This window comes from Misgurnus anguillicaudatus, unplaced genomic scaffold (assembly GCF_027580225.2).
Source record: "Misgurnus anguillicaudatus unplaced genomic scaffold, ASM2758022v2 HiC_scaffold_31, whole genome shotgun sequence".
Lineage (NCBI taxonomy): Eukaryota > Metazoa > Chordata > Actinopteri > Cypriniformes > Cobitidae > Misgurnus > Misgurnus anguillicaudatus.
Window position 1 is genome coordinate 3,587,946 of NW_027395281.1, and position 27,194 is coordinate 3,615,139.

Below are 27,194 nucleotides of genomic sequence, written 5' to 3' on the forward strand. Positions count from 1 at the left end.
TGTTTATCCTTCAGTAAATCACAGATCTGTAACAGTATTGAATCTTGTAGTTTATGATCATTCAGATTCAGTTCTCTCTGGAGTAAAATCTCTTTATCAACAACTTTATTCAGATACTGATGAGCTTCTTCTGCTGAAGGACTCTGTAATAATCTGAAGACAGAAGTTTATATTACCTGAAATTATCTGTTTAATAATTATTTACTGTCAAAACACTATATTGCAAAAATTAAATATTTGCATTTTAATAACTAAGATCTGAAAATCTGAAACCTTAAAAGCACACATTTAAAGGCTTTTTTAAAATGTTTTGTAGATTCAACCATAAGTATAAACAAATTGATTTAAAACAATTTAAAAAAACATAACTATACTGTTATGAGAATACTCACCTGACTTTCTTCAGTGCACAGTTTTGATCTTGTATTAAATCACAGATGAGTTTAACTCCTGATTCTCCAGGATCATTTCCACTGAGATCCAGCTCTATCAGATGTGATGGGTTTGATCTTATAGCTCTAGACAAAGCAACATAACCTTCTCCTCCAATACTACAGTCTGAGAGCCTAGAAAAGAGAAAAGTTTGTTCATATCTGTACAAATGTAACAAAATAGATGCATTTTAAATGTAATTTAGGTTACATCATAGTCAGGGTCAGAGTGAGACTCATTTTCAGCCCTGGAAGTTGTCGGCCCACTTTAGTTCACGACTGACTATATTAAAGTAATATAATTAAATACTCAGTAGTATATAAGTATGCAAAAGTGCACTGTTCTCTGAAGCCTTGCAATTCATTGTATTTTTCAAATATATCATTTACTGTACAATTCAATGCAAATACAGTAGCCTAAACAATTATGATTTTTGCCATGCATGCCCTACCATAAGTTTTTTTTTATATTATTCAATTAAACTTATTCAAAAACTACTCAAAGGGAACAAATGTGTTTGTGTTTTCTCCTATATTTCTATTTTCTTATAAAATAGTGGGTCTTGAGATTACCTGTTGGTTGAAAAAGCTTGGAAGCCACTGATATACAATACACAAGCAAGATTTATCAAGTATGCAGGGAAAGCAGATGGAAAAATAAAATCTTTATTTTAATTTTCTAGTATTTAGATCATGTGTATTGTTGAATAACGTAAGATAGACCTAGTTAGTGTCAAAAATATATATATAGATTTTCAACATTTTGTTTTACTTGAAAAAACATCATATTCATATGAAGCTTACTTTTATCCAATAAACTTAGAGGAGTTTTGCATAAAATAGAATTTTGTTTCTTGTAATAGAGGATGAATAGGCAAATACTTATTAATAGACGATTCATTGTTACACCAATGACTTAGATTTTTAAAAAATACGATTTGTAGATAATTTTCTTTTTAGAGGTCATTCATATGAAGTCGCGTTCAAGTTTATTTTAAATCTAGACACGCGGAAAGCGCACTCAAAAAAAAAAAAAAAAAAAAACGCGTCTGAAACTAAACTCGTGTTCACATGCGAGCGCTTTTAAACGTGACACGTCCTGCGGTTTCTATGCAGATGTTAATGAACCCTAATGCAAGAATTCTTCCAATAAGTGGTCGGGACTCGGGACACAATCAACTTTGGCATAAAGCGGTGGGGACATCTTTTACCTGCAAATTACACGAGTGGGGCTGCTGTGAGTACTGGCAACATAGTGACAGCAGCAACCTTCAACCCGTGGCATGACAGTGCAAAGAACAGATTTACTACAGCTCCTGTCCTTAAACTTTAACTTTATGTCTAGCAACATCCTGAGTAACTGAATGATTCTCAAATGATGCAGCTTATTCCATGTTTTATCTTTGTTTTGTATGTTTTACTTGAGAATATTGTAATATGACAGAGTTAGGTAACACCGAGTTAGGTTTAAAACATTTGTCAAATATTACAAAGTATATTATGTTTAGTCTGACCTCAGGATCTCTAATTCACAGTTTGTGTTCTTCAGTCCATCACAGAGCAGCTTGACTCCTTCATCCTTCAGTTTATTATTGCTCATGTTCAGCTCTTTCAGACAGCTTTCTGACCCCAGAACTTTAGCCAGAGCTGAACATCCTTTATCTGTTAGATTACAATCATTTAACCTACAAAGAAAACATTTCAGCATTAGACTCTATTGAAAATAACATGAACAGAAAATATCCTTCTGTATGAGGACTGTATGCTTCAGAACAGGATGTTGTGCTTCCTGCTCTGCTAACTAAATAAACATGGCTTATTACTGCACATGAGGGGTGTAACAGCAAAGTGCATTTCAAACTCTGTTGTTTACATGTTATAATGTAAATGGAAAATCAATAGTATGCCAAAACAATAACAACACAAACAACTCTAAATATGAATAAAAGAAACTAGCAATAGATTCATTAGACCACATACTGCTGCTTTGATCAACCTAAAACAAATAAAATCTTAATTTTGAACATCAAACACAGATACAACAGAGCCAGTGGAAAACAATAAGGGCCCTATCATACACCAGGCGCAATGCAGCGCAATGTGCAACACAAGTGGCTTTTGAGTTTCAACATGGTGCAAATATCATTTTCAAGTTTACCACCACGTTGCTTAAATAGCAAGTGCATTTGCGCCCAATTTTGCCCCCATGGACATTCTGGTCTGAAAACGAGGTGTGTTCAGGCGCAATGTTGTCGTGTTGCTATTTTGAGGCGTGAAGATCGGGCTGCCTGTGAGTGCCTTGGATAGGGCTAGAACAGCAGCAGCACCCGCTGCTTGTTGAGAAGAGAGAATGCTTTCACACCAGTCTCTAAAAGTCTCCAACCACATCAGAAAAGGTCGCTAGATTTGTCCTAGTTGCTTTTTTAAAAATAAAGTCGCTAAAGGGGTCTAGAAAGTTGGTAAATCCAGCGACAAAGTTAGCAACACTGCTCAGACTTCTTTTACACTGTTTAAACTGCTCGGACTGACTGTGCGTGTGCTTGTGTATGAACTCTGCCTTTGATTGGCTAACAATGGTCTACAGACACACTAAAATTAAGCCAATCATCATCAGCTATGTGGTTGTCCCACCCCCAACACACACACACTCACACACACACACACACACACACACACACACACACACACACACACACACTCACTTAGAAAAACATTGCCTGTCTGGCTGAGAGAGAGCACCTACTCACTGAAAATCGCTTCTTCAGTGAGATTAATTATAGTAACATGCAGCATTTTAATGTCAGTAACGATAACAGCGTTACAACGGGAAAAACAGTAATTTACTCATTACTAAAAAATTATGCACTTAGTAACACCGATTACTTTTAACACCGTTATTCCCATCACTGTCAAGAATTAACTAAGTTACCTATTGAATGTATTGCTTTTTCAGATGAAAGCAAAAATTTACTATTACTTACAGAGCTTGTTTAGAAGTTTTGACAACTGGTGATAATCTAATGAGACATTCATCTGATTTCTTGAATTTCTGAAGCTCAAAGACCTCCAGTTCTTCTTCTGATGTCAGCAACACAAAGACCAGAGCAGACCACTGAGCAGGTGAAAGGTCAGCAGATGAGAGACTTCCTTCTCTAAGATGCTTTTGAATCTCCTTCACCAGAGATTGATCATTCAGTTCATTCAGACAGTAAAACAGATTGATGGATCTCTCTGCTGATGAATTATCATCAAATTTCTGCTTGATATACTCAACTATCATCTTGTTGCTCTGTTCATTACTCTTTTCTTGTGTTAAGAGACCTCGTAAAAGCGTCCGATTGGACTCAAGTGTGAGACCGAGAAGAAAGCGAAGGAAAAGATCAAGATGTCCATTGTCACTGTCAAGTGCTTTATCCACTGAAGTCTTCAGTAAACCAATCATTGTTTCATTGTTGTTTTCTGTGTGCTCTTGAACAAACACATTTTTCTTGTTGATGTCTAAACACAGATGCGCATACAGAGCTGCAGTAAACTCCTGAATGCTCAAATGAACAAAACAGTAAACACTACCAAGAATCATTCCTGTTTCCTGTTTAAAGATCTGTGTGCACATCCCTGAGTAAACTGATGCCTTAGTTATATCAATGCCACAGACCTCCAAGTCTGAGTCATAGAAGATCAAATTGCTTTTCTCCAGGTTTTGAAATGCCAGTTTTCCCAGTGAAAGGATTGACTCTTTATCCCAGCAAATATCAGGTGAATATTCTCCTTCATACTTTCTTCTGCTCTGCTGAATCTGAAAGCGAAAGAAATGTGTGTACATTTGTGTCAGAGTTTTAGGAGTATCTTCAGACGTTGTGTCATCAGACTGATCGTTTTTCTTCTCCTCCAGAATGTTCTGAAGGACAGTGGCTGAAATCCAGCAGAAGACTGGGATGTGACACATGATGAAGAGACTCTTTGATTTTTTAACATGATCAATGATTGCATTGGCCATATTCTCATCAGTGAATCTTTTTCTGAAGTACTCCTCCTTCTGCGTGTCATTGAATCCTCGTACCTCTGTCACCCGGTCAATACATTCAGGTGGTATCTTACCGGCCGCTGCTGGTCTGGTGGTTATCCAGATGAGAGCAGAAGGAAACAGATTTCCTTTGATGAGGTTTGTTAGGAGAACATCCAGAGAAGCAGGAGATGTGACATCACACAACATCTCATTACTGTCAAACTTCAGAGGAAGACGACATTCATCCAATCCATCAAAGATGAACAGAACATTTTTGTTATTTCTTGTAAGGTTCAGTCCTTTAACCTCTGGAAAAAACTGAATTATAAGGTCCATCAGACTTACTCTTTCTTTATCCTTTAAGTTTAACTCTCTGAAGGGTAGAGGGAATATGAAGCTGATATCTTTATTTTCCTTTCCTTCAGCCCAGTCCAGAACAAACTTTTGAACAGAGACAGATTTTCCAATGCCAGCAACTCCTTTTGTTAACACAGTTCTGATGTTCTGGTCTCGCTCGAGGGGGTTAAACATATTGTTGAATTCAATCTGTGTCTCTGATGTTTCTCGATGCCTGGAAGTGACCTCAATCTGTCTTATCTCATGTTCAGTATTGATTTGTTCACCTCCACCCTGAGTGATGTAGAGATCTGTGTAGATCTTATTTAGAAGTGTGGAGTCACCATGATTTGCAATTCCTTCAAAGACACGTTGATACCTCTTCTCCAGGTTTGATTTCAGTTGACAGATGTAGATCAGCTCATCTAAAACACAGAAAATAAAAAGTGTCCATGATTCATAAATTTCTCCCCTACATTTTATAAGTGACAATATGACAAATGATGATGTCTTGAGCTTCTTACCTTCCAGCTTATCAGCATGTTCATCTTGTTTCAAACATCTGAGAAAGTGGAGTGTGATATCCAGAAATGCTTCTCTGATTTGGTTTCTGTCTTTATAGTCTTTCACTAAGTCTTGTATGTTTTCATTTCTCAATATCTTCTGAAACCTTTCCAACTCTTTCTTCTGTAATGTGTTTATTTCACATTCAAGATCCTAACAAAAAAACTCATTTTTAATACCTAGGATCTGCATAAAGGTAAAAATTGATACTGTACTGATACTGACACCATGCTTTTTGTCTTGAACATAAACTGTGTTTACATTGGCCTCTTGACTGCAGTTTAATTTTCACAATCAAGTCCAGAAATGAATGAAAGACATCACCCAAAAGGTCCATGTGCCATCAGTCGTTCAATAATAATATTATGAAGCAAAATGGTGCTTCAGTGCTGCTAACATGACCTGCTGACGTAGTTTCCAGTGTATTCTGTGTCTTCACACTGGCAACTACGTCAGCAGGTCACGTCAGCAGCACTGAAGAACCAAGGAGGAGAACAAATTGTTGAATAATATCATTCATTTTGTTTTCTTTGCACACAAAAGTGTTCTCTTCACTTCATAATATTACTATTGAACGACTAATGGCACATGGACTTTTTGGGCGATGTCTTTCATTCTTTTTGGGCTTGATTGTGAAAATGAAACTGCAGTCCATGAGGCACCAAACATAAATCACTGCTGTGTGCACATGAGGTTTGGCACTTTGGCAGCCAGGCAAATAATTCAAGGATCTGTCGCTAACATTATATACACAATAACGTTAGCTTTGTGTAATAGTTGATACGCTTTAGCTATGATTTGAACTATGGTATATAGTTATGGTTATTTATTTTGCTTGTTATCAGAAATAATCTACTCAAGAGCGACTCTGTTGTTATTGATTTTATCCAGAAGTCTACCACACTAAAAAAAATTATTCATTGGATTTAATCATTTTTTTTAAGGTAAGTGGTTGCAATCAATTTATTTAAGCTACATTTAAACAAGAAAGATTAGTAACGTAAAATAAAATATAAAACTTTTGTTTAAACGTAGCTTAAATAAATTGATTGCAACCACTAACCTTAAAAAATTATTAAATTCAATTAATCATTTTTTTCAGTGCAGAATAAAGCAATAAACCCCAAGAAGCAGTGGGTTACCAGTGCATTTTATAACAGCTAAGGGCGTTGTTAGGCACGACGCGAAGCGGAAACCCCCTTAGCTGTTATTAAATGCACTGTAACCCCACTGCTTCGAGGGGGTTTATTGCATTTATAAAACGGTTGCTTCATATGCATAACGTTAGAAGGATTTTATAAAATAAAACACAAATAAGTTGTAATTATATTAGTACAAATATTACTCTTCCGCCAAACAAAGTAGTTTCTCAAAATCAAGTGTGACTGAAACAGAGCGCAGTTCACAAACAACACAGACGCAGCAAAGACACAATCAAAATGTGATTAAAGACTGTGGTGTTTATTTTATAAATCAACATTCATCTAATTTATACATTAACATTTATATTGTGCAACTGTTGAAGTGATGATCAAATATGCTTGGAAGCATGCTCTCTTTCCCCGTCAGTGTTTTTTTTTTAAGTTGCCACCCAGTTTTAGTTTAATGCCTTGCAGAAAAATTATCTTCTTTAAATAAACTTATAACACGGGTCTGTTGAATGCTGCATTCTCATTGACTGAGAAATGTTCTATGGGTGTTGATAATTTTTCTGTAAACCGCACACCTAACTTGTCAAATAATGCACACTCCGCTTCGCGTCGTGCCGCAATACCACCTTGGTGTGCATTATTTTCTTATAATTCAATGGCCCGTCGTCAATTATTCCTTACATAAAATATCAAATGAAATATCAAATGAAAGAACAGACCATCCGCTGTCAAACAAAAACAGACAAAAAAAAAACATTTCATCCTACCTTCATTTGTTCTCTTATCACCTCTAAAATTTTTTAGCTAAAAGCGGAGATAATTCCATTTTTGTGAATAACTTTTGTAAGAGATCAGATTCACAGCCATGAACAGTACTACACGGTGTTGAGTGAATGCGTCAGTGATTAAGTTGGGTAAGATCGGCATCTAGTGGATAATAGCGGACGTATGAAGTTGAGTTATAAACTCCTTCAGACAATGTTTTCTCTTTATCGATGAGATGACTCAACAATATTTATTGACAGTTATCTGGATATCGTCATTAATTGTGCAATTGTAGACAAATTAAAAATATGATTAAAGACTGTGGTGTTTATTTTCATAAATCAGTACGCAGCAACAGTGGCGCAGTGATACTTATGTAATGTGGTCTGAACCGTGAGGTTACCGGTGTATTTTATCACGGCTTAGAACGCGTTTCAATGAAGAAAGAAGAACCAGAACTGCCCGTTTTATAAGATACATTTGGGCCACAAAAGAATGGTTAATAAAACAAGATAAAAAACCAAATGACATTTGTAAATAAAACATTTTGTATTGATTACAAATTCTGCGCAAACAAACATCAGTGTAAGGTGCTTCAAACTTAAAAATTTGTAAAATGTTTTCTGTTTTGGTTTAATTAAAATTCTAAAAGATTAAGATTGAAATTTGTTTGGGGGGACACAAAGGGATGGGCCATACACAAAAGGTCTAAAATATGTAATTATTTAAATACTGTGAAAATGATATAGAATTAACAATAATTAAAAACAACTTATTAAATAATATAACCTAGTTTTGGGCTCTTGTTTTACTGTATGGGCTCTGTGAGAAGAATTAAAGATTCTGTTGAGTGCTTTACTTCTGTAAGTCTGTGAAACTTAATAATCAATGTGTTGTATTAATGGAAATATTTTTTCTATACCTTGAAGATCCGGGGAAGATCGTCTTCAGAGTTCTGAATGTCTGCCTCTGATGTCTCATACTGAAGCCTGTTTGAAAAATCATTAGATTATTAGAGATATCTTATCATTAATAATGTTATTATTTCATGTGCATACAGTATGTGTTTTTTTCACATAAGCCACAAAATTTATAAGAGCCACAATTTAAACTGAGACACAACTATCTGAAAGTTGTGTACTCAGTTTATCAGAAAAGTTGGCAGTTCCTCATCACTCTTTATTCCTCTCTGTTCTTTTAATGCTTTCCATCGGTTAATTTCTGAACCAATATTTACTGAGGTCTCCGGTCTCTGGTTACTTATAAAAATGCAAACATAAACAAATAAATCACATAGAAACTACTGCAGCATAAACCATATTCATTATTTAATCAATACATGATCATATATAATGATTAAATAATTAATCAGTAATGAACAATAAATCCTTGCTAGTGAAGAAAAATACAGTTCTCAATAAAATAAATAACATCTGCAGCCCTCATAGCTGTTCAGCATGTTTTTAATACTTTACAGATAAAACTTATATCTAGACAAAACACTGACACAACGATATATGATATGATGCTGTATTTGTCAGTAATACCGTTATTTTGGAGTAAAATGTAAATAATTATTGCAGGATTTAAGGATGCCCCTCAATTTTTAGTCAGGAGCTACAGTGCTACTCTCACATTAAAGAAAGTTATTCTGGAGCCCTGAAATAGCATTTTAACTGATCCATTCAGAGTTTTTGAAAAGCCCAGTCTCAGAGAAAAACAAAATACAGAGAAAAGATAAAAATAGGAGACATACAGACTAAATTTAGCCTGGCAAAATTTAAAATGTGTTTGTTTCTCAAATTAGCAGTTTATATATTTAGTATATATTTTCGGTACTTCCTAGCATGACCAAGTGTGACCAGTAATAAGAAACACATGAAATACCTTTTGAGAGTTGTTGGTGTTTCCTTACTGAAGTTTGGTAAATCACCCTTGGAGTGATCACTCTTCATAGACACAGAGCTGAATACAGGTGATCCTGATCTGTCACTAATGACACAATAAACAAAAATAAAAATATTTTACTACATTATAAACTGTGAGCAGACATTATAACCAGACAACAGTGGATGTATAAGAGATTGAATGAAGACAGATGGTGGACACTACAGCAGCACTTTCTCATGTCAATCCACAAACAACTGATACTGTACACAACTCTTCTTCTGTACTGTAAGTGAGATAAATAAAGTAAATAGAAAAAAGATCTGCACACTGTTATGTTCCCTTTATTTCAGAAAGTTAAAAAGCAGCAACGTTTCAAAGACCTTCGTAAGACAAACTTACACACAAGCATGGAACTTTGTTCATCAACTAGGCTACCCACAGGTTTAAACAATTTCAATTACTGACACCTGTCAGTCAAGTGAGCAGCTCTAATAAAATCATATTAAGACACCACCTCAAAAATCTTGGGATAACTCCTAAACATTCCCCCATCTCTCTTCCTAGATACAGTCAGGAAAGTATTTGAACACCCTGCTATTTTGCAAGTTCTCCCACTTAGAAATCATGGAGGGGTCTGAAATTGTCATCGTAAGTGCATGTCCACTGTGAGAGACATAATCTAAAAAAAAAACAGTAATCACAATGTATGATTTTTAACTATTTATTTGTATGATACAGCTGCAAATAAGTATTTAAACACCTGTCTATCAGCTACAATTCTGACCCTCAAAGACCTGTTAAGCCCGGAATACACTGCAGGATTTTTGCTGTCTTAAAGATCATATGCTTATCACACTGTGCGACATGAATCGTTGAAACTCGGGTACAACAGGCATGTAGACTGTACAAAGATGACACGGAAGCTTCGGCGGCAGCGTCACACATTGCGCAACGTCACCAGCATGTGCTAGTGGGAAACAAATAACAGTACGCAGGTCGTAGCAACAAACACACTTTGTGGTGATCATGCTGAATTTTTGACAATGTCAGAACCTTTGCATCTTTGGATGCAAGACCAGGCGGCCGTCTTTGAACCACTTTCACTGTACAACATAGGATCACCGATGAAGAGCCACGATAACATCGCGGCGATGGTTTCACGATTGCAATCTTTCGTCTGGGACAGCCAATTATCGTGCAGTGTATCCCGGGATTTAGTCTGCCTTTAAAATGTTCACCTCCCCTCCATTTATTATCCTAAATTAGATGCACCTGTTTGAGGACGTTAGCTGCATGAAGACACCTGTCAAGCCCATACAATCAGTAAGAATCCAACTACTAACATGACCAAGAGCAAAGAGCTGTTCAAAGACACTACAGACAAAATTGTACACCTCCACAAGGCTGGAAAGAGCTACGGGGAAATTGCCAAGCAGCTTGGTGAAAAAAGGTCCACTGTTGGAGCAATCATTAGAAAATTGAAGAAGCTAAACATGACAATCTCCCTAGGACTGGGGCTCCATGCAAGATCTCACCTCGTGGGGTCTCAATGATCCTAAGAAAGGTGAGAAATCAGCTCTGAAAAGAGCTGGGACCACCGTTTCCAAGGTTACTGTTGGTAATAGACTAAGACGCCATGGTTTGAAATCATGCATGGCACAGAAGGTTCCCCTGCTTAAACCAACACATGTCCAGGGCCGTCTTAAGTTTGCAAATTATCATTTGGATGATCCAGAGGAGTCATGGGAGAAAGTCATGTGGTAAGATGAGACCAAAATAGAACTTTTTGGTCATAATTCCACTAAACGTGTTTGGAGGAAGAAGAATGATGAGTACCAGCCCAAGAACACCATTCCTACTGTGAAGCATGGGGGTGGTAGCATCATGCTTTGGGGGTGTTTTTCTGCACATGGGACAGGGTGACTGCACTGTATTAAGGAGAGGATGACCGGGGCCATGTATCGCGAGATATTGGGGAATAACCTCCTTCCCTCAGTTAGAGCATTGAAGATGGGTCGAGGCTGGGTCTTCCAACATGACAATGACCCGAAGCACACAGCCAGGATAACCAAGGAGTGGCTCTGTAAGAAGCATATTAAGGTTCTGGCGTGGCCTAGCCAGTCTCCAGACCTAAACCCAATAGAGTATCTTTGGAGGGAGCTAAAACTCTGCGTTTCTCAGCAACAGGCCTGAAACCTGACTGATCTAGAGAAGATCTGTGTGGAGGAGTGGGCCAAAATTCCTCCTGCAGTGTGTGCAAACCTGCTGAAAAACTACAGGAAACGTTTGACGTCTGTAATTGCAAAGAAAGGCTACTGTACCAAATATTAACATTGATTTTCTCAGGTGTTCAAATACTTATTTGCAGCTGTATCATACCAATAAATAGTTAAAAAATCATACATTGTGATTTCTGTTTTTTTTTTTTTTTAGATTATGTCTCTCACAGTGGACATGCACATACGATGTCAATTTCAGACCACTCCATGATTTCTAAGTGGGAGAACTTGCAAAATAGCAGGGTGTTCAAATACTTATATGTTTAGGAGTTATCCGATGATGTTTTGAGGTGATGTCTTAATATGATTTTATTAGAGCTGCTCACTTGACTGACAGGTGTCAGTAATTGAAATTGTTAAAACCTGTGAGTAGCCTACTTGATGAACAATGTTTCATGCTTGTGTGTAAGTTTGTCTGATAAAAAACTTTGACCGAAACGTTGCTGCTTTTTAACTTTTTGAAATAAAGGGAACATAACAGTGTGAGATCTTTTTTAAAAAATGTTATTTGTCCTTTGATCTTGCACCTGGTTAAGACTGTTTTGGATGTGTGTATTTTGATCCTTCCTTATACAGGACGCATAACCCTTAAAGGTCGAATACGTAGTATTTTTACCACTAGATGGCGCCAAAACACAATAACATCAAATGATGTTGTTTAATGATGCTCTGAAGCAGCGTGGAATCATGGGATTTTTAGTCTTTAAGTCAACCGCTGATGGCCATCAATCAGACGAGAACGAGAAATCACGTTGACGGATAAGATAATCAAGTCTTATAAATGACATTGTTTATTTCATTATGTAAGTTTATATGTGATGTTCAAAACTAAATTGTTAGTCATAGATATCACAGTATTAGTCCAAATTCAATGGTTAACGCAGCACAGAATTAAGTTTTCAATTTACAATCTACAATGATTTTTCACATAATGTATTGACAGTACAAATCTTATTGTGAAGTGTCTTAAAATGACCATTTATATTGCTGTACAATACCTTTTGATGTGCATATCCTCCGCGGGAAGACACGCTGATTACAGTCTACACACTAATGATGTGATCAATATAATAGCATACGTTTTTTGAAGGGTTACGAATCAAAACAACTCACCCATCGCGTAAAACACAAGCAGGATCAGAATCTCTGTCTAGTTTAATGTTGTCGTGAAGCTCTCTCCATCCAGATAATGCAACAACAAATTGATCCTCTCTCGTTTTGTTCCAAACTCTTCTTGGGTCGTTTGGTTGACCTGTACGTTTACGGGAGCTGTCTTTGCTGACACAATCAGCCGCAGACAGTAAAAAGTAATCCATAAGTCCATAAGCAAGCGCGTAGCCCGACAGGCGCTAACACATAGTTCCGCATTTGTCCACAACACTGGCTGCGTCCAAAAGACTTGTTGCATCGCTGCCTCATGAGGCCATGACTTCGGAGGCATGAAGGCAGCGAAGGCATGAAGGCAGCGTGTTTGAAATATAAACAGAGAGCGCCTTTGTGATAACTAATCACATATTTGAAAACTACAATACTAATTTCTTTCTAGAAATGCAATTAAAATGTCTAAAAAGTGAAAATATACATTTATTTACACTAAATTTGTGCTCCAGTCGCTTCCTTAGCCGCCATTTAATTTATTTTTTCGAACTCGACCACTGTTGTCATGTGGTTTACGTCAGTAAAGGCGTTGACAAAGGGTCACATGGATATTAACGTCATTGACAGGAGACTGCACTGCCCCGTGTCAATGTTTTGAATGGCAATTTTCTCACGATTTACAAGTAGTTGAAAACATTACAAATATTGATAGTAATCAGCTGGACAAAATATATAACACTGGCCTAGTGGTTTTTGACATTTTACTGCAAATATTTTACAAATTGCACCTTTAACACAGTCTAAATATGATCAGCAATAAGAAACACATGAAATACCTTTCAGGAGTTGTTGGTGTTTTCTTCCTGAAGTTTGGTAAATCACCCTTGGAGTGATCACTCTTCACAGACACAGAGCTGGATACAGGTGATCCTGATCTATCACTGACACAAACAACAAAAATAAAAATATTTTACTACATTATAAACTGTGAGCAGACATTATAACCAGACAACAATGCATGTGGAATGGATTGACTACAGACAAACGGTGGACACCACAGCAACACTTTCTCATGTCAATCCACAAACAACTGATACTCTACACCAGGGGTCTTCAACGTTTTTTGGGTCGGGGACCCCTTAGATGAGAGAGGCATGGAGCAGGGACCCCCTGATACTAAATGTGTAAAACTGATATATTTAAGTAATCAGTAAGGTACGAGAGGCTGCCTTTTCGTATTAGGCACAACGCAAAGTACAACTATTGACCAATCAGAATCAAGGACTGGAACTGTTTTATAAATAGAAACAAACCATATTGTCACACAGCCATACTATATTAAGACAGTACATTGGCACTATTATGCTGTTGTTGTACATGCATAATTTTTTTGTTAAAGTAGATTTAGTTTTTATATGAATATAATAATAATAATAATAATAATAATAATAATAATATAATATAATAAAAATAATATAATATTATTTTAAGGTATTTGCAGTGTAATATATTTTCATTTTACTGTGAATTTACCTGAACCTGGGCTTTCAGTTTATAAAGATGACTGATCATGGTGAATGGCACAAAGAGACTCTCTATTCTGGTGGGGATAGAGGTTGGGCTACTTTATAATTAAGAGGTTTGTTGTCTTTCTCATGTATCGTCATTGTCACGAGTTTGAGTAACGCAGGTTTATTTTCTGCATAGCTTCATATCAGACTCAGGAGAACAACATGCATTGAGTCCGCGCGCATCTCTTTGGGACAACTTTTTGAGAGGCGGATTTCAACCTGACTATGAATCTTGCACAAAGCACCATTACGGTGCGCGTTTCATACATTTTTAAATGCGATCGATAGTTTTGTCAAAGTTTATAATGCAGACGCGGTCTGGCGTCATTTGCCTTTTGAGTTAGTGCTTTAAATCTGAACCGCGTGAAACAGCCGTCCAAGTTCAGAAATATAACTTCGATGAGACAATGTCGCACTGATCCTAAAATAACTTTCTGAAAGAAAGACACACATGCCTATAAGATTTACCTGTTATATGATGCGTTTTCTGTCGCTACTGCTGCTTCCTGAGTGAACATTTATAATCTTCAGATATTTTATTTTGGTCCGCTTGTTAAACTGAACGCGCGCCTTCGCGGCCACGCACGTGCACAACTTAAAGGGGACATGTAACGGTTTTTTTTACATATATTTTATGTTTTTAGCAAAAAATAGCTTGTGGTCAAACATCATTTGGCGGACCCCCTGCAGTTCCGTCGCGGACCCCCTGGGGGCCGCGGACCCCCGGTTGAAGACCCATGCTCTACACAACTCTTCTTTCTGTCTTTTCTTTTAAACGCCATATCAGCTTCTAAGGCTATATTCATATTAAAGATGTTTAAAATGTATTTCCTCTAGAAATCTTAAAACCATGTTTGGATTCACTTGATTAAAAACCATTTTAAAAGTATCAACAGAGTAAAAAAGGTTTTTCACATGGACAGATGAAATACAATCTGGAAGGATATGTATAATGGACAATAGATTTTGACAAGATGAACATTTTGGATGATTTTCTCCCGAGAGTAAAAATTGATGTGTCATTTTTTAATGTCCTATTCTGCATCTTGTATAAATTCCAATTCCAACATTTATCAAATTCCAACATTTATCAAAACAGGAATCATGTTGTTTCCTCACATCAGGATTTATTTAATGCAACTTATTATTTAGACATTGATCCCATTCTGATTGCCATTTATTTCTGATGTATAAATTTTTCGTTTGTTTTAAATCTGTAAAAGGTATATAACACTTTTGTAACACCCGCCATTCATTCATCCATCACCCAGAGGGCGCCATCGCCCGAAAATTAACTGTGCTCTTAGGCTAAGTTTACACGTGAGCGGCTATTTTCATAAACGGACATTTCAACCTCTCCGGTTTCAAAAATAATATTGTGCACACATGTCAGTTTTCAGAAAAGTGTTTATTTGCACGTCCCCGTGCATTTATGCCATCAAGAGAAGCTCAAGCCCACGTAAGCCAATCACCGGCAGCGCTGGTGGTGACGCGAACTGGTTCTTCATGTTGGAGGGAGGAGTTGTTGCAGTAGGTGATCGATGACGTCAAAGTACAGCGAGAGCGAGTTGAGTAATCACACGTAGAGGTCTAATTTCGAATCGCTCTCGCGGTACTTTGACATCATCCGTCTGTCGGTTCTTGCAGCGCCGCATGAAGTCAAACACGCGTAAAATTGCTGACCTCCGAGCACTCGTCTCTGCTCCTCAACATAATGGAGCAGCTGTATTTGCAAATACAAACACACAAAACGAGTTTGCACGAACATAAATGTGATCATGGTAGCATTCAGAGTAGCAGTCACATGTAAACATAGGTCGCACTATTGACGTAGGTGCGAGCTCTGGCGCATACTCTGTGACGTTGCCTGCTTAAACATCCGTTTGTCTCACTTTACATGCAATCGTGCAACCAAAGATTTTCAAGATCTCCACTCAGGCTGGAGTTTTTAGAAACAATCGGTTTCAGAGGCGAGTTCTCCGTTTGCGTGTAAACGAGGGGCACAAACGAAGGTAAATCTCTCAGTTTTTAAAAATAACCATGTACCATACTTACGGTGTTTCACTGTCTTAAGCCCCCGTTTAAGACTAAGATGGTGCAAAGTATTGCCAGCTCACCACCGTCTCTACCAAGCGTTTTTCTCATTGCCTTCATTGTTTGCTACGTGTATGATTACTGCCTGTTTTTGACCTTGTTCTCTTGGATTGTGTTTTGGACTTGTTTGTTATACGGATTGCCTGTTTGTTATCGAACCACTGCCTGCCTTATCGACCACGATTCACTTCTTACCCTTTGTTTATACTGTGTTTGTCTCAATAAACCTTTGCATATGGATTCTACTACTCCTCCGAGTTGTTCTACAAACTTTATTGATTCTGTGAATAGCCCTTCTTTTGCTGCATTGTCCACTTTCCCATTTCCAGCAATTACTGAGTGTCCAGGTACCCTACAAAAAGTAGACGTTAAAAGCCTTTGATTTCAGCATTGATAATTTAACGAAGATCTTGACTCAATGCCTCAACTACACCATTAGCTTGCCTGCAAAATATCAAATTTTTATGAAAAATTCACATAAATTATTATCTAAATTTGATTTAAATTGTTTTTGGATATTGATCTAGATGTTATGTGTTGAAAAAAACTGTTTTATGGTTACAGTTTAGGAAATACATAATTTTGACCAGCAGATGCCCATAGAGACCCATTCATTTCACTGGATGTGGCCAACTGCTCAACATCAATACTTTAGTGATACATTTTGTGAATTTATGTTTATATAAACATCAGAAAGGTCATTAAAAATTAATATTATTTCAAATAGTATAATTTTTGTAGTTTTTGATGCATTTTGAAATGTCTGTTTTTACAAATTGCCACAGAAATTTGACTAAATGTAAGGGTGTTTGTTTGTCTGTGTGTGTGTGTGTGTGTGTGTGTGTGTGTGTGTGTGTGTGTGTGTGTGTGTGTGTGTGTGTGTGTGTGTGTGTGTGTGTGTGTGTGTGTGTGTGTGCGTGTGCGTGCGTGTGTGCGTGCGTGTGTGTGTGTGTGTGTGTGTGTGCGTGTGTGTGTGCGTGCGTTTGTGACTTTTTGTGTGTGTCTGTGTCTTTTTGTGTGTAAGTTTTACTGCGTCTTTGTTCGTGTGTGTGAGAGTCTGTGTTTGTGTGTGTTTGTTCGTGTGTGTGTGTATGTGTGTGGGCACGCACACACCTGTGTGATCATTTTACATCTTTGTTTTACATCTGTGGGTGTTTTTGCCAAATTCTGTAAAAAAATCTCTCTGTGGCAGTCATACCTTTGTGTGTTTGTGTGTGTCTGTTTGTGATTGAGCATGTCTTTTCTATATTGAATTTGTGCTTTAGTACCAGGCCTACCTTTTGGTGTCAAAATTTTCAGATTTATTCTGGATCCATTGATTTTAATTGATGAATAACAAGAAAAAATGATTATTTTTTTTGCATTTCCCATTCATTTCAATTGAGGTCATTTTTAGCCCCAAAGGGCCTCTTCTGGTGAATTTTTTTTACACCTCTTTAGAAAGACCGAATCAAGCCCAGTTTTTTATATGAATCTTGAAAGATAATCTGGAAAAGTCAGAAAATCTTAGTCCACTGTGATGAAGGGAACTATGTTTTTTAACTAAATAAAAGTGGCTTGGGGGTAAGATTGACCCCAAGGGACTTATTAGGGTTAATCGTCTGTTTTCCAAGAAAGGTTCATTAGCTTCTACATATAGACTTTGAATTGGTGATGTTCTATAAGCTCCCAAAGCTAGCCGTATGCCTTGATGATGTATAGTATCCAAGGATTGTATGTATGATTTCCTGGCAGATCCATAAACAATATTTCCATATTCCAACTTTGATCGAATCAGAGTTCTATATAAGTTCATAAGTGATGTCATATCTGCTCTCCATTTAGTTTTGGACAAAACCTTTTAAATGTTCATGTCTTTAGAACGCTTCTTTTTAAGCATTTTAATATTTGGAATAAAGGACAGCTTATTGTCGAAATTTTGCCATGGAATTTAGTCTCCTTTGCGGAGTTCCACCCAAAAATTATTCGGGTTCATTGTGCAATGAACAAAGCTGACAAAAATGCATACAGACAGATTTTGTTTATAAAATTTAAACCCATTTGTACTGACCATGAGAGCATTTTATTTATTTTTAGTTGGATTTTTTGTTCAATAATGTTAATATGCTTGCTTCTATAGCAAATGCATATATCATCTACGTATAAACTACAAAGAACATCAGAACCAATAACTTGAGCAATACTGTCAATTTTAATACTAAAAAGAGTTACTTATAGAATACTTCCTTGAGGTACTCAAAGTTCTTGTTTATCCGGTTCGGATACAGTATTGTTTACCTTGACTCTAAAATTCTATTCCAAAGAAATCTTCCAATAAAAATTGGCAGATGTCCTCTAAAATGTAGTTGATACAGATACTTTTAGATTCTATGCTTCCAGATGGTATCATAGGCTTTTCCAAGTAAAAAAAACAGCTACAGCATGTTCTTTTTTAATAAAAGCATCACGGATATAGCTTTCAAGACTGACATGGTGTTCTGTTGTGCTTCGACCTTTCCTAAAACCACATTGAGCCTTACTTATAAGTTGTTTGGATTTCAGAAACCAGACTAGACAATCATTTACCATCCTGTTGTTACAACCTTGTTGTAGTTCTTGTTTTCTTTTTGTGGGAAATGTTTTGTGTTATCTCTGTTCTGTCCAGGAGAAACCTTATTGATTGACACCAGTTGATTGCTAAACCCTGTTATTAGACCCTTGCCTGATTATTGACTGTGAGTTTTGCCTAACCCTTTTGATTTGTTAGCCCCATTTAATGTACATATTTTAAATAATTGAGAAGTAGGGAGTTTGACGCCACCAATCACTTATCTCCGTTTAAACACTGTTTTTCTTGTTAAGGAGTTAGGGAAGCAGACTGTATTTTTGTTTGTTTTAAAGACTGTATTATTTTAAGTTAGTTTGAAGAACTTTATTGTTTAGTTATTTTTAATTATTTGTTCTTTTGGCATATGTCAACTCCTGAAGAGATTCTCTTTTTTTTCTTATATTCTTATATTTCACAAGTTCTACTATGCTTCGCCTTTTACCCATAGACTGGGCGTAACATAGAAATTGGGGGCTCGTCCTAAGAAAGGCTCGTCCTTAGTAGTTGTTAGGGTTGTATCTAGGGCTGACTTCTTATAGTCGAGGATTCTACAATTCGATTTGGAGAGGTCTGATTCGACTATGACCCTCATAGTCGAATAGTAGGGAAGTGTTATGTAACCAATGAGCAGCAGCACTGAGAAGCTTAACCGCATGGATGACAAGTAACCGCAACAACCACGCTTTTTACGTTAAATTCATATATAGCTATGCCCTTCTTGTTTTCCACATCATATGTACAATAAAGGCAAAATAGAAAGAGTTAAGAGAGTAACTTGTTTTTCATACATTTCTATTCAAAATGTAATACTGTGCAAAAGTGAAACTAAGATGACAGAATAACTGTAGCGTAAATTAAATTACTTTAACTGATCAACACAAATACAAAGCGCCATAATATAACCGATTGCTTACCAGCATTAAAACCACTTAAAATAAAAACTATTAGGATAGTTTTTTTTCTTTGTATACAGCATCCGCTCCGTGAGCTGCAGCCAAAAACGCTGGTTGCTTTATTATTAACTGACTGAACACTTGACTCTTACCTGGACATTTAGATATGAAAGTTTTTCATCAACAGTATCTACGTAAAACATTATAAACCTTGAAAATCACCTGCGACCGACTATTCCAGCACGTCAACTATGTTGCAGAGAGTCCGCTTAATTAATGGCTTTTCGTTCAGTCCGTGTGAGTTAACATTTATGTTCTGTAATTTTTTACTCACATAGGCTATATTTCTACATACACTGAAAAAAATGATTCATTGAATTTAATCAATTTTTTTAAGGTAAGTGGTTGCAATCAATTTGTTTAAGCTACATTTAAACAAAAGTTTTATATTATATTATACGTTACTAATCTTTTTTGTTTAAATGTAGCTTAAATAAATTGATTGCAACCACTTACCTTAAAAAAATTGATTAAATTCAATGAATCATTTTTTTCAGTGTATAAGTAACATTCGGATATAATGTAAGCTGTTTTGTTATGCAAGTTCATTTTAAGTTGTTCTGAAATGATGACAAATCTTTCTGACTAAAAAGGATCTATCCAGCTTAATTTAGCCAAAATAATGATTTATTCGTTTTCATATTTTATAGATACACATAAATTTATCTACTAATATACTATTGAAAATGCCATAAATAAATATTCATTGCCTTCTGTACAGGGTGCATAAATACTGTCTTAATTTTAATTTCTGTTAGACACTGCTTTGTTCTGTATTTAAATTCCTTCACCGCGACAGCCCTAGCTGCTATCTAAAAAAAAAAAGGTTAGACTATCAGTCGACTATGGCAAAATCTAACGAATCAGATTTGAGTATGAAAATCCTTAGTCGAAAACAGCCCTAGGTGTATCTCCCTTATCCTTGGTAATGATTTAGCGAGGAGCAAAGTTAACAGGTTACCTGAAGTTACTGATGTACCCGTTGAATTTGGGAAAGATGATGTGTTATTGGAAGAATTTCCAGATGTATTTCAGTCATGTGTAGTCACTCGTGCACAGTCCCGTAAACGTGAGGATGAAATGTGTGTTGATGTCAATGCTAGTGTCAATTCTGAAGTTAAGTCTGATGTCCAGAATGAGAGTGTACAGAAGGTGATCATCGAACCAAGCTTTAATTTTCCTTTTGTCAGAGCACAGTTAACGTTGCTCAAAATGCTGATGAAACACTGAAGATAAGCATTTCTTCAGTAATTAATAAATTGCCGCCACCAATCACTTATCCCCGTTTAAACACTGTTTTTCTTGTTAAGGAGTTAGGGAAGCAGACTGTATTTTTGTTTGGATATTTAACCCTAGGTAAGTTAGTTTGAAGAACTTTATTGCTCAGTTAATTTTAATTATTTGTTCTTTTGGCATATGTCAAGTCCTGAAGAGATTCCCTTTATTTTTCTTATATTCTGAGTTTTCTATTAAAATACATTTATTTATTCCAAGAGTTTTGCCGTCATTTCATAAATTCTACTACACTGAAAAAAATGATTCATTGAATTTAATCAATTTTTTTAAGGTAAGTGGTTGCAATCAATTTATTTAAGCTACATTTAAACAAAAGTTTTATATTTTATTTTACGTTACTAATCTTTTTTGTTTAAATGTAGCTTAAATAAATTGATTGCAACCACTTACCTTAAAAAAATTTATTAAATTCAATGAATCATTTTTTTCAGTGTATGCTTCGCCTTTTACCTCTAGACTGGGCGTAACACTCTCCATAGTTTTACATAAACAACTGGTTAAAGCTAAAGGTCAATAATTTATTGGATCTCTATGGTCTTTTCCTGGTTTTGGGATAGAAATAATTTCAGCTTCAAGCCAAGAAGATGGGATATTTCCTGATCCAAATAGAGTTACAAGTTCCCAGAAGCTTCTTCATAAAGAGGTGAGGTTAGTTCTTTATAAATTGATAATGAACTTTATCTGGTCCAACCGCTGTATGTACACAACTCTTCTGTAAGTGAGATGTCAGAAAAAATAAAGTACACCTGACCCTTAACACAGTCTAAATGTGACCAGCAATAAGAAACAAATGAAATACCTTTTGAGAGTTGTTGGTGTTTCCTCAATGAAGTTTTGATCACCAATGGAGTGATCACTTGTCATAGACACAGAGCTGAAAACAGGTGATCCTGATCTGTTACTAATGACACAAACAATAAACAAAAATAAAAATATTTTACTACATTATAATCTGTGATCAGAAATTATAACCAGACAACAGTGCATGTGTAGGGGATTGAATGCAGACAGATGGTGGACACCAGTGGCGGAGTGGCAACCGGGAGAGTCAGGACTTTTCCTGGTGGGCTGGTAGGGTTTTGAGGCCGCGAGGGCTGGTCTGATAATAGCCGTGCTTTCAGTCTTTAGTCATGCACTCCCACCACACTAAAAACTATTTATCATATATTTAATATCCTGCAGAGCTCAAAATGTACCGTGTCTGGCCACACCGTTCTCTCTATCAAGCCCGTCTCCCCTGGAGTTCTAGTTGAACATGCCACTTATCAGCCAATAAAAAAAGAAAGAGGCCACACAACAGCCAATCAGAAAATAGCACTGTTGTATCTGGGTAAGATTTAATGCAACAACCAATAAAAAAGCATAGCCTCGCACACCCACAGAGGAACGGAGCTCTGAGTGTCATTGAGCAGCACAGAGTAAGTCTGATCTCCTGTTTTAATGTTACAACAAATGCACAACTTTGACACAAACAATGACAACTTGACTGCTGTTAGAGAATGTTTCCCAGATCAGTTTTTCCCAAGTGTATGCAACTTAGCCAACAGTTTACAGCCTGTTCACTGACAACACCTGCTCAGAACATGCAAGTTAGTCTAAGCCTTGTTATATTTCCGTTATCACATGATGACTGACATTTTGTCACATTAAACATCTCTCTCCAAACAGGCTTAATAATTTTATAAGCAACTTCTTTGCAACCAAATGAAGCTTTAGCTAACCTAAAACTAGGGAACTGTTGACTTTAAGATCTTTTAAATAATAATTATTACACCTGGTTTTCATGTTGTTGTGCAGTCATGTTATTGTAATTTTAGATATCAGCATTTGCTTATTTACAGGGAACCATTTTCTTTTTTTTTCTTTTTGACCACAGAGGGCTGGTGGTCTATGAAATTTCCCGGTAGATTGTTGGGTCCCACTCCGCCCCTGGTGGACACTACAGCAACACTTTCTCATGTCAATCTACACACAACTGATACTGTACACAACTTTTCTGTAAGTGAGATGTCACAAAAATAAAGCACAGCTGACTCTTAACACAGTCTAAATGTTATCAGCAATAAGAAACACATGAAATACCTTTTGAGAGTTGTTGGTGTTTTCTCATTGAAGTCTGGTCCATCATCTTTGGAGCGGTCACTCTTTATAGACACAGAGCTGGATACACATGATCCTGATCTCTCACTAAAAACACAATACACAAACAGAAATATAAATATTTTACTACATTATAATCTGTGAGCAGACATTATAAGACAACAGTTCATGTGTAAGAGATTGAATGAAGACAGATGGTGGACACTACAGCAACACTTTCTCATGTGAATCTACACACAACTGATACTGTATACAACTCTTCTGTAAGTGAGATGTCACAAAAAATAAAGTACACCTGACCCTTAACACAGTCAAGATGTGATTAGCAATAAGAAACACATGAAATACCTTTCGGTAGTTGTTGGTGTTTCCTCACTGAAGTTTGGTCCATCACCAATGGAGTGATCACTCTTCATAGACACAGAGCTGAATACAGGTGATCCTGATCTAATGACCCAAAAAAAACCAGAGAAAATATTTTACAACATAATAATCTGTGAGCAGAGAGCCGTCAGTATAACCAGACATAAATGCATGTGTAATGGTTTGACTACAGATAGAGGGCAACATTAGACTTCAGAGTTCAAAGCTGTAGCCTCATGCATCTATCGAAGCATCCAGACTTCATGCAGTATCACTCTTACCTCTGTTTCTCTGTTTTACTCATCTTAGGTGAAGTTCAGCACTGATCTATGTGTTGATGAAAATAGTCATGACCTGAAGATCACAATGTGTGTGTTAAATACAAAAACACTTCACAATGATAAATGCTGTGGACCAAGAATCTAAAAAGACACTTCATTCTGGTGAGAAACTAAAAAGATCTCATCAAGCTCATATATATCTCAAAGACAATCACCCTTTGTTATAACACAGAGGATCAAAAAAGATCTAATCAAATTTACATCTACCCCCAAAACAGCTACCCCACTGTGCGGAGACAGAAGTCTCACACCTCACCAACCTTATCTCCCCCTCTCCTCATTCTCTTATTGTCTTAGGACAAACTGTATCTGTCTTGACACAGCATGATCTTCATCCTTTCCAGGTATGCAATGATTTTTCATTTGATTGTTTCATATTTGAACTGGAATGTAAATTGGCTTCTGAATTATGGTTTTCCTACCTGGTTAATAAATTGTTATGTTTGACTTCATTCTAATTTGCTCTGTATTATTATTGACTCTTCGAAGTTACTATAAATTATTACGATATCCTTTGTCACCATAAATCTATGATCAGGGTTAATTCATGCAAATTAGGATCTGCCTTTTAACTAAGTTGTTGTGCAGTTGTATGGGCTATCACGGTGATAGTCCTAATTATTTATATTATAATCAAGTTGTTATATAAAAGGGGGGGGGGCTATGTGAGCAAAATAATATTATGCCTAAAATACATCTTTATTTGATGTAATAAAGATGTCATCGTCGATTGTGTTTTGGCTCATTTTTGCCCAAAACCTGTAATCAGTTCCTTCTTACTATCATGTGCACCGCTACCTGATTTCCCAAGCCATTCCCCTCAGAATGGTTGTTATTAAGGCTCTTGTAAAATGTTTCTCTACTTTTGGTAGAGAGGTCCCGGGTTCAAATCCCGGACGAGCCCCCACGTAATGTTACGACCCCAGATGGTAATCAAGGGGAAAAGGGGGTCGGAAACATATATTATTTATGAAAGGTGTGGAGGAAAAAAACAACCAACAATATTGATGCGGTGCAAATCAAGCAATATGTTTATTTACAGTATTTACTGTAAAATGTTTAGATGCAAAAATGTGGAAAGTATTTACAATATAATCGCCATAAACATATACATGTATATAATATAAAAAACACATAAAGGAAGGAGGGGAGAGAAGGGACGTGGACGGCAGCCAAAGGAAAGAAATAACAAAACCCGTCTGACTTTGATTTACCCTTCTACACTGATTATACAAAGAAAATAAAGAGAGGTTCCTTCAGCGTCCAAGACGCCCTGTCTAATCTACACTCTCTAACAAAAATACAGTGGTTGGTGCTCGCCCCTTTTCTAGTGTGTCTAATACAGTAATAGTAGAAAACAGACTGCTTGGGCACGGTGTATGTCGTGTGACGTTCTTACCTGTCCACTTTAAAATTACGACTATAAAAATGATAAACATTTAAACTACAAGAATTCCTGCTTAGGCGCAAAAATACAGTTTCTACCGGAGCAGCAGGAGTCTCTCACAACCGTTACACGTTGCCTTTATTGGTTATCAGTTTTAATAAAATATATAATTTTAAAAATATGTGTATGGTTAATTACAATGGAACCATTAAAAGTATAATTACATAATAAGGGACCAGTGCATTATATTCTGGGTCCTGATAAATAACATGTGGGCTTCATTAGGTGGGGGCAAGTTGCCCAGCTGGGCCCCACATAAGCCCCACTCAGTTTCTATATCAAATTCACATGGGCTAACACTGGTGTGTTATATAGGATCCATATATACTATGTTATTACCTCAACCTAGACGAATTAATACATATCTATCTTTTTTCAATGCGTGCACTGTACAGCGCGTTGTGAATCTGTTAGCATTTAGCCTAGCCCCATTCATTCCTATGGTACCAAAAAAAGTTTTATTTTGTGGCACCATACTTACATGTATAACTCCTTATATAACAGTCTTTAAATAGGGAAAACACGGATGTGTTTGGTGGCTTCCCTGTAGGAATGAATGGGTCTAGGCTAAATGCTAACACATTCACGACGCACTGTACAGTGCACGCATTGAAAAAAGATAGATATGTATTAATTCGTCTAAGTTGAGGTAATAACATAGTTTAATATGGCAAAAGGGTAGACTATTCCTTTAAGCCCATATTGGTAAAAAGGAAAGTTGGAAAGTAAAAATTGGAAAGTAACATTCTTGTTGAACATTCCTACAAGGCTCATTATGTGGCTCATTATGCATTCTTTTGTTTCTCAGCTGTCAATCATTGATTATTCAGGAGCTTTCCCGCCTCCACGCATACGGCCTTTCCTAAGCAAAAGTGTCTTAGAAATTGTAAATCAATATATTGTTTTATGTGAATGAGTAGGCCGAATGATTTTCATATCATTTTGAAGAAAAAACTCTAGACTATTAGATCCTGTTTTGAAGGTCTTGGGAAATCATGTTTAGAATGAGTTTTGTGGAGTTATATCAGTCACTTAAACATTTTGCTTTTTCAAAAACCATGCATAAACATTTTTCTCTCAAAAATACAAACATGTACATACATGTTGATCATATAATATTGTAGCCCAGTTTGTGCTGAACGCAGTGTTATGAGACTTTTGCCATTATTATGTTTTTAAGCTGAAAAAAGCACAAATATCAGTGCATGTCAAAACTTCCACAGGGCCCTAAATACTCCTTAGACCCCAGAGGGTTAACTCTAAATTACTAAAAAACAAAAATGAATAAATAGACCATTACTGCATAAGGTGACCGAGACATCAAAATAAAAAACTACAATACAGAGAAAATAATAGCGTCAATAAGGTTCTGCGGATACGAATTCAGCCTTTTTTTCAGGAAAAAAACCCATTTAACATTTAATTCAATTAAACGTAATCATATTTGCAGATATCCTGTGTAAATTCAAATCACACTTAGATATAGAAAACTGTAATTGTCACACTTTAGCCTAAATCACGATTGCACATCTCTAATTATTAAATTACTACAACTTACTTTTTAGTAGTAGCACCTGACGATCTTTCGAGCTTAGAAAATGTTTTTCAATTCTGAAAGCAGATCCTTATCAGTGCGTTCAGGCAACCTGTGAGACCAAAACAACACCTTCAGGCCAAAACAACACCGTCTGTCCATGTGGACTTTCACCCTTGTAATCATTACTTTGCCAGTAATATAAAACAATAGGCGTACATACCAGTGTGTGGAGGGGGTCTATGGATACAGGCAGACATGGGGACTTGTGACTTGGTGACTTGGACTCGAGTCGACTCGAGTCGCTATTTTTGTGACTTGTGACTTGACTTGACAAAAAATAAAATACTTGAGACTTGACTCGGACTTGGAAGTTAAAGACTCGGGA

General features: G+C 36.5%; 3 protein-coding genes across 17 annotated transcripts in view; all 3 read right to left on the bottom strand.

The window, feature by feature from the left end:
* Positions 1–26,923, bottom strand: part of LOC129452697 (NACHT, LRR and PYD domains-containing protein 3) — a 224,675-nt gene extending 197,752 nt beyond the window's left edge. For both annotated transcript variants that reach the window (XM_073865361.1, XM_073865357.1), the window contains exon 1: positions 26,831–26,923. The gene's annotated coding sequence lies outside the window, so the exon portion shown is untranslated. The remainder of the gene's footprint in view (positions 1–26,830) is intronic.
* Positions 1–27,194, bottom strand: part of LOC129454094 (uncharacterized) — a 476,448-nt gene that overhangs the window by 44,632 nt on the left and 404,622 nt on the right. The window lies entirely within an intron of this gene.
* On the bottom strand, positions 389–26,955 carry LOC129452686 (protein NLRC3-like). The gene is made up of 8 exons (XM_073865363.1): positions 26,831–26,955; positions 23,766–23,838; positions 23,470–23,568; positions 8,176–8,242; positions 5,298–5,490; positions 3,413–5,198; positions 1,946–2,116; positions 389–566 (listed from the first exon to the last, which is right to left on the bottom strand). The coding sequence occupies exons 2-8, from the start codon at positions 23,786–23,788 to the stop codon at positions 389–391; spliced, it is 2,517 nt and encodes an 838-aa protein (XP_073721464.1). The 5' UTR covers positions 23,789–23,838; positions 26,831–26,955.

Bases quoted from the DNA above. Each gene is read 5' to 3' on its own strand.
- LOC129452686 (XM_073865363.1), bottom strand. From the start codon at position 23,788: ATGAGTAAAACAGAGAAACAGAG. The intron at 23,569-23,765 runs GTAAGAGTGATA...TTGGGTCATTAG, and splicing joins AGTAAAACAGAGAAACAGAG to ATCAGGATCACCTGTATTCA. The intron at 567-1,945 runs GTCAGACTAAAC...TCTCTTTTCTAG, and splicing joins TGTGAATTAGAGATCCTGAG to GCTCTCAGACTGTAGTATTG.